The following is an 8,619-nucleotide window of genomic DNA, read 5'->3' as shown; positions in this document are numbered from 1 at the left end:
TTTTCTTTTTCCATTTTTTGGAAAGAATGGGGAGTCTTGCTATGTTGCCCAGGCTGGTCTTGAACTCCTGGGCTCACGTGATCGTCCCACCTCAGCATCCCAAGTAGCTGGGATCACAAGTGTACCCACTTTACCCAGATTCCATTTTCCTTTTCCAAGTTCTTCAACCCATAATATTTTTATTGCCTCTAAAATGCTCTATGACATCAATGACTTGGTCACCTTTGAATAGGGAGATGTAGAGGTGATCATTTAAGTAGCTGTTTTATCCATGCCACAGACGCAGATAGGTCTCGTGCCCTGCTCTGACCTCCCAAACGTGAAAAGAACACGGCTGCTGCTTCCCTTCTGCCTCCCGAATCCCACACGAAACGCCTCTTCGGGCCCTGTCAACTAAGAACACAGCTTTGGGACCAGACAGGCTGCTTCCTTCCCACCTGTCTTCCTTGTTACCTGTGTGGCCTCGGGCAAAATGCTTCACTTCCCTGAGCTTCCTGTCCCACCCCTCACGTGGGGATGGGAACTCCTGTCTCATGGGACAGTGTGTGATATCTCTGTAGCATCCAGCACAGAGAAGGGGCTCGATGCACCGGCTGCTACATCCACACACCTTCGCTCTGTCCTCTCCCCTCTGTCCCGACCAGCGGGCTTTACCTTCGATGCATTTTCAGTTTGGTAACAGCTATGAGCGAACTCCCCCTGACCTCCCCAAATGTATGGGGGGGGGGAGTTCGCTCATAGCTGTTACCAAACTGGGGATTCATACAGATCATTTTAGATGTTTCTAGGGTCTCATGCGTATATGAAGCCCAATTTCAGAAGCCAGGAGTGGACCTGTATTTATAAGACAACCTGTCCCTTAAGTGTGGACTTGTGTTCTCTGCCCACTTTTACATAAAGATCTAGCAAGGAGACATTTGCCATCTGGTCTGTACATTTCAGTATCTCCCTTTAAAGGGGAGCCATGCACTTTTGAGGGGTTATCTCCCTGATAATTCTCCTGCTGGCCAAGTGGTGGGCAAATGAAACAGTCGAAGAGCACACCCCTCTTTCCAAGTTTTGGGGCTCACTCGGCTCTCATAGTCTTCCCAGAGCAGTTTGCAGCAGTGGAGGTGGGTCCAGCAGCAGCCGTGGAAGACGCCAGCGGAGTCCCCTCCACTGATGACGAAGCCCAGAGCCCCAGACAGACTGACCACCCAGGGACAGCCTCTGGAATCCAAAGAGGCAATTAGAGCAGAGAAGACATGGAGCTGGCCCTCGGCTGGAATGCAGGGGGTCCTCTTGCGAAGCCCCAATGTGGGAGAGTCTCTGAACTGCCCTGAGTTCCCGTTTCTCCCTTTGCCAGCTGGATTTGGAGACGGTGTGGGACAGCGGCTAGTGCCCAGGGTTTAAAGATAGGACCCGATGTGTAATCCTGTTTCTGCTGTTGATGTGCTGTGTGACTTTGGAAAGGTCTCCTAACTTTCTGGGCCTTGATTTCCTGGTACATAATTAGGGTTCTCCATGGTTCCTTCCAGCTCAAAACCATGTAAGCCTGAGGTGTTACTTTCGTAACCTCCCAACATCCCTCGCCTGTCTGAGCCTGTCAGTGCCCTGGGGCTCTGAGCCAGGATGCCCGACGAGAAGGGCCTGCCCATAGAACTTAAAAGCCAAACACCACCTTACCTGCCATCGGACCCCAATGGGAGAAGGGAGAAGTCTGGGCTGGGTTCTCTTCTCCGTCATCCAGAATATTGCCATAGAAGAAAACAGGCATTAGAATGAAGCTTCCAGCTTCCTCCACATATCCATTTAAAATCACATCTGGGAAATGGCTTTGATTTAAAAAAATTTCAGCTGGGTGTGGTGGCTCACGCCTGTAATCCCAGCACTTTGGGAGGCTAAGGCAGAAAGATCACTTGAGCCCAGGAGTTCGAAACCAGCCTGGGCAACATAGTGAGATCCCACCTCTACAAAAAAATTTTAAAAATTAGCTGGGCATAGTGGCACATGCCTATAGCCCTAGCTACTCAGGAGGCTGAGCCAGGAGGATCACTTGAGCCCAAGAATTTGAGGTTACAGTGAGCTATGATCACACCACTGCACTCCAGCCTGGGCAACAGAGAGAGACCCTGTCTCTATTAAAAAGAAAACAATGCACACTGTCTGGGGAATGGGCACGCTTGGAGCTCTGACTCGGGGGGATAGGCGGTACATGGGCAACGTATGTAACCTGAACTTTTGTACCCCCATAATAAGCTGAAATTAAAAAAAAAGAAAGAAAGAAAAAAGAAAATCCTATCACTCTGGGAGGCCGAGGTAGGAGGATCACTTGAGGCCAGGAATTCGAGACCAGCCTGAGCAAGAGTGAGATCCCATCTGTACAAAAAAATAGAAAAATTAGGCTGGCGTGGTGGTGCACGCCTGTAGTCCCAGCTACTTGGGAGGCTGAGGCGGGAGAACTGCGTGAGCCCAGGACGTTGAGGTTGCAGTGAGCTATGATAGTGCGTTTGAGCCTGCACTATATTTGCATTGTCAAATATAGACACTGAATATGTATCAAACTTTTTTAAAACACTAGTACCTTCAGGGTAATCTCATAAAATTAAATTACAATTTGAAAATGTGTAACACTAGAGGTTTTTAAATATAGATCCCATTTATCATGTGGTTACTTTGTGTGTGTCAGCATAAAAAAGCCAAAGTTCCCTTCTCGGAGAGGACTCCCCCTTGTCCTGGCATACACCCTTTCTTCCCACAGTCGCGGTATTAGAACACCCTTTCTTTTATGAATTGATAGATGAGTTGGGTCTTTAAACATCTTTACTTGGTAAAAGTAAATCCCATAGCTGAACTCTATTTTAAAAAACGTTCTCTCAGTGAAATCCTGGAACCTCAGCATCTCCGATATCAGCATCACAGTGAACTTTAGAAGCCTCATTTCACATCGCAAGGAGCGCGACAGTTTCTTTTTGAAAGAGACTGAAAGTGAGAGCGGTTCAGTGATCGGCCGCAACCGCACATCTGGAGAAGCCAAGGCTGGGATCGCAGTGCCGTGCTTTCTGGCCTGGAAGCTGCCCAGTTGCCATTTGTCCTTCCCCCACCCCCTTGAGGAAGAATGAGACCCCGAGCTGGGGCAAGAGGACCCCAAGATTTAAAGAAATGAGCCCAGGAGAGGGCCTGAAGCTCAGCCTGGAAAACCTTCCGTTTCCCAACCTCCCCTCCCGTCTCCAAGACAACGCAGATAACGTAGGGCTTAGTGCCTCAGTGGCACAGAAAGAGGCACCGACACCCCTCACAGCAGAGGAACATGCCTGTGTGGTGTTTATTAGTCACTGTCTTGGGACTTTCCAGAGGGTGACATGTGGCCCTCGGGCTCCTCCGAGAAAGGATGAGATCTGAGACCCGGGAGCCTCTCTCGGGCATCCCTGCGAGTCAGAACTCTGCGTTGCAGAAGAGAATAGAAGTCTTGGTCTGGGAGGAGCCCCTGCTGGGTGACTAGGAGCAGAAGACGTTGGGGAAGTAGCGATAACGGGGGTTGTAGCTCCACAGGTTCCTCTTCAGGCAGTAGGCGAACTTCCGGTCACAGGCGCAGAGCTGCATGCCACACGAGGGCCCGTGCTCTGCAAACAGGACACCAAGCATGGAATGAGGCCAGAAAGGACATGCTTCATGAACTTGGACTTGGTTCAGTCTGAGCAGACTGCCCTCTCTGCTTCCTGCTCTGAGGAGCTCTCAGCCTGATGAAGGGGGTGCACCTCGTAAACTGGGGGGCTGGATCATCTGATGGGAGGGGCACAGCTGCTGCTCAGGGGGAGGTTTCAGTCCAGGATACAAAGCTCCTGCCCTCAGGGAGCTCCCAGTCTGGAAGGAAGCAGGGTCCCTCCTCTTGGGAACTCCCGGGTGAGGGTGGAGACAGCTCTGCTCTGGAGGAACGAATGCTAGTTCTCACAGAGCAGATTCCATCCCCAGACTCAGGTTTGAACTCGGAGGATCCGAGCTGGAACCCATCTGTGTGCACCGGCAGGCCTTTGAGCTTCAGTTTCCTCTTGTGCAAAGTGCGGGAGACTAAGCCTACTCCATAGGGAACTTGGGGGAGCAAGTCAAGGGAAGTATGCAAAGCACTTGCACCCAGCGCATGCTCGGTCTCGGATGTTTCAACCCTTCCCTGGAGGCCTGATACAGCTGCAGTAACCCTGCCCCTTTTGTCCCACATCTGCACTCCCAAGACATAGGCTGGCTGACCTCTAGGGCAGCGGAACTCGGGCCAGGAGAGATCCAGGCTCTTCCAGTGGCCGGAACGGGAAGCCCCAGCCTTACCGCAGGTGACCAGGCCCCAGGCGAATCTGTACGTGTAGGGCTGTGTCCTGATGTTGCAGCCTCTCTCCTCCACCGGCCCGTAACAGCGGTCGTGCACCCAGCAGCACCTGTCCACGCAGGAGACGCAGATCTTGAGTGGAAGGGGTGCCCTCCTGACCCCCCTTGTCCCTAATGGGAGCAAAACTTCAACCACGGCACTTTCGCAGCAGCCACCCTGGTGGGCGTGGCTGAGCACTTCCCCGCCTTCCACAAGGGCCACCACCGGCCAGCAGGTCACTGACCCACTTTTCCCTCCTGGGATCACGATTAGATGACACTTCCCAGCTCCCTGGCACGCAGGTGTGTACACATGACTAGGTTCTGGCCAGGACGTGGGCCGTGGGCAGCAGTGATGTATCGTACGCCACCCCCTGCCAGGCCTGCTGAAAAACTGCCCACACTTTCTTCCACTTTCTCTCTTTTTGCACCTTGGGGATGACCCAGGAGAGGGCTCTGAGGCCATGGGGGATGGCAGAGCTACAAGACAGAAGGAGCCTGGGTCCCTAAATCGACATGTGATTCCCACTGAACTGTTACGTGAGCAAAAATTAAACTTCTAGTATCATGGGTCCCACATCCATGGATTCAACCAGCCACAGAACCAAAAATCTAGTTAGCCCACAGTGGTTGTGTCTGCACTGAACATGCACAGATTTTTTTTCTTGTCATTATTCCCTAAACAATATAGTATAACAACTATTTACATAGCATTTACATTGCATCAGGTGTTATAAGTAATCTAGAGATATTGATAATTTAAAATATACAAGATGTGCATAACTTATATGCAAATACTATGCCCTTTTATGTCAGGGACTGGGGCAGCTGCAGAATTTGGTGTCTGTAGGGGGCCTTGGATTCAGTCTCCCACAGACACTGAGGGGTGATTGTATGTGAGGTGTGGAAGAGTGTATTTAAATTTTTTTTTATTATTTACAGAAAAATTGAGATTGTACAGGAAAAACACCTAGTTTCCCCTATTATTAATATCTTCTATTAGTACGATACATTTGTTACAATTAACGAACCAATATTGACATATTATTAAATACATAATTATTAAGTAATTAACTAATAATGCATCATTATTGCTTCACTAATTGTAAAACGTCCACAGTTTATTCGGATCTTTTTAGTTTTTACCGAACGTTCTTTCCCTGTCCCACGTTACATTTAGTGTCGTGTCTCTTTAGGCTGCACTTGGTTCGCTGACCTTGATGGTTGTGAGTAGTACCAGTCAGGAATTTTGTAAGATGCCCCACTATTGGGATTTGTCTGAGTTTTCTCTTTTTCTCATGATAAGACGGGGGTTCTGGGTTATTTATTTTGCTGCTCAAGTGGTCCCAGCTCTGGGCATTGGGTGTCTTTCAGTTGCCTCATGGGTCCCTTGACCTATCCCTATCCATGCAGGGTTTCGTTTTATCTGAGGTCTTTCCTACTTTTTGAAACTCTAAGAAGTTCCAGATTCGTCTCGTATATTTCCTGCCCGAGTCCTAGAATCTGCCATTTCTTCAAGGAGACTTGGTTCCTTTTATCAAAGACTGAAGTTAGAAACCAGACATAGGCAGTAGGTGTGCTTATTGCTACTGCAGTGTCATTTCTTTGAGCCTCTCTCAACAGCAAAAAAAAAAAAATGTGTTGACATTAACCTGTGTATATACACATGTCTTCACACACGTCTGTTTGTAAACATCTGCATCTATCGTAAGCTGCATGGGAGCTCACATGGACATCTCTCGCTCCAATGCATTACCAGTGGAACATTCTAGCTTCCCGCTCCTGCTCATCCCACCCCAGCAGGGAGAGCCTGGGCTCCACCCACCTGCCATCCCATATGTCTAGCGGTATCAGAATGGTTAGCCCAGCAGGGCGTGTTTTACAAAGAACAATATCTCCCATTTCACATGTTCTTGTAGAACTTCTTCCCGATCAAGAGTGAAATCTAGGTCCCATCCCTTTTAAAGCCTCTGTGACTGCCTCGACCAAGAGTGGTATGACACTATGGAATTTCTGAGGCTAATCATAAAAACGCAGTGCCCTTTGGTCTTGCACTTTGGGGACTTGCTCTTGGAACCCAAGAGTCACCATACGGGAAGGAAGTGCAAACATCCTGGCAGGGGCCTAAGTGAGGGCACCTGAGGCCCCTGACCCACCCTCAGGCCAGGAGACAGCAGCAACGTGCCAGCCCCAGGATCTGAGCTGAAGCTGGGTAGAGCAGAGACGAGCCCCCCTGCCAAGCCGTATCCCCACGGCAGAGCCGTAACCAAAGTGATTGCTGCTGTTTTAAGCCACTACATTTAGGACCATTTGTTATGCGGCAATAGACCAACTGACACCTCAGGCCACTGAGCTCTTGGGATCTCCAGTTAACTTCTTCCAGACTGCGTTTCCTTATCCCTATATTGATGCTTTCATACTCATTTTCCAGAACTGACATGAAATTGAGTGAGATAATGTGAATGCAGAGCCTGGAACACAAAGGGCAGATATGGGGGTCAGCTCACCAATCGGTGTCATCCTTGGGGGTCCCTCGGCCGCCCCAGCCGCAGTAACAGCCGTAGAAGCCATAGTCTACCAGGGCGTTCTTTCCTGTCACCTTCTCGATCATCGATTTCAGTTGCAGCAAGCCTCCTGGCACAGCAGGCACACCTGAAAGACAGCCATGTCCCCAGATGACACCTGGGCAGCCCTGCTCAAGCCACTTCCCGGCACCTCCTGACCTTTCTACCCCTGCCCCCCAGCCCCCAGAGGCTCAGAGGGACCTGGCTGTCTCTTTTTTATTCCCCAGTTAGTGGGAGGGGCAGCACAAGCAGTAGTTAAGAGTTTGACTTGAAAAAAATGAGCAGACCCAGGTTCAAATCCTGGCTCTGCCACTAATTCAAAGTATTATGTTGAACAGGCTTAATCGTAATCTCTCAGAGCCTCAGTTTCCTCATCTGGAACATGGGAACCTAAAATTAGCAGCTACCTCGTGCAGTTGTTATGAGGGTTAAAATAAAATAAAGTATATAAATTTTGAGCACGGTGGCAGACACATAGTAAGTGACCAATAAATATTAGGTATAATGCGTATGGTATCCGTATGAAGTGGGCAGGCAGAGTTTCCTGTCTCTCCTGGCAATACATCCCTCTCCCCCACCCGCCCGCCCTCTGGCACCTTTTAGAACATAAGGCAGAGACTCTTCAAGCAGGAGGGGACCCTTAGAAATCACCGAAGTTCCTCTCTCATCTTACAAATTGGGAACCGAGGCTTGGAGGGGAAAAGTGCCCTGTCCAGGGTTTTACAGAGAGCCCGAGGCTCTGTCCCTGCACCCGGCCTCGGTTCCTCCTGGGGTCTCCAGGGACCTGGCAAGACATCAAAGAGCAGGACAGCCTCCCACAGGGTTGTGTACACAGTTACAGGGCTGCAGGGTGGGACTAAAGCCAGCTGAACTGTCACCTCCCAGCTGGGAGGAGGCCGGGGTGGGGTGCGTAGAAGCCCTGGATGGCCCCAGACCAGAAAATGACCGTGAATCATAGGCTGGGACATTTAGCTAAGGGCCTTGTGTTTAATTTGGATTTCTTTGTCTTGTTTTGGCCTCATTTTACTTTGTTTTGCATCCAAGGATAAAACCTGCCTCCTGCATTTGCCGGCCACACATGCGCCACGTCCACAGCCCGTACACGCTTTACGCCCGGCGTCTCCTAGAACGCTGTCCTGGCCCCCCCCACCGTGGGCTGCATTAGCCTGTGTCAGCCAAGGGAGCAGAGGCTCACGGGGACAGAGGCTCTTGCTGACATCTACGCAGTCGGCACAGAGCCAAGGCTCAAACACAGGTCTCCACGACCTCAAAGACTGTCGCCCTTTCCACTACGCTATGACTCCCATGGGGTCAAAGGTCACTCAGAGGTCATGGGCCAGCACTTACTATAAGCCAGGAACCAAGCCAGTGGGAGGAGGCCCTTCATCTCTGGGTTTCTGGAAAAGAAAACACATCCCATGACACATGTATCAGGCAATGTCCCCACGCCCCATTCAGACCCCACCCTGGGTCCCTGCCAGGCCCCGCCTGATCCACCGCGGCCCTTCATGTTGCACAATAAACAGGTGACCCCAGCCAGAAAGGACGAGGCAAAAATTCGCAGGTGCCCTGGGGGCCCCGGAGGCAGAGGGGCAGTAAAGGAAGCGTTGGCGGGAGTGAGCCCCCACCAGAGGCGGGAGAGAACTCCCCACCGGTGGCCGGTGCACCGAGCCACAGCTGCCCGGGCACACTTACCCCTCGGCAGAAAACGGCTAAAAGG

The 8,619-nt window shown here is 50.8% G+C and overlaps 1 protein-coding gene across 1 annotated transcript; it reads right to left on the bottom strand.

Annotated features, from left to right (window-relative positions):
- Positions 1-3,477: 3,477 nt before the first annotated feature.
- On the bottom strand, positions 3,478-8,286 carry LOC138389201 (phospholipase A2 group V-like). Its single transcript, XM_069477414.1, has 4 exons — positions 8,247-8,286; positions 6,843-6,987; positions 4,300-4,406; positions 3,478-3,602 (listed from the first exon to the last, which is right to left on the bottom strand). Exons 1-4 carry the CDS (start codon positions 8,284-8,286, stop codon positions 3,478-3,480), a joined length of 417 nt encoding a protein of 138 aa, XP_069333515.1.
- Between the last annotated feature and the right edge of the window lie 333 nt (positions 8,287-8,619).

The sequence above is a fragment of the Eulemur rufifrons genome, chromosome 8, assembly GCF_041146395.1.
Source record: "Eulemur rufifrons isolate Redbay chromosome 8, OSU_ERuf_1, whole genome shotgun sequence".
NCBI classification, from domain to species: domain Eukaryota; kingdom Metazoa; phylum Chordata; class Mammalia; order Primates; family Lemuridae; genus Eulemur; species Eulemur rufifrons.
Note: the sequence above shows the minus strand (reverse complement) of the source record. Positions and strands in the feature narration are given on the sequence as shown.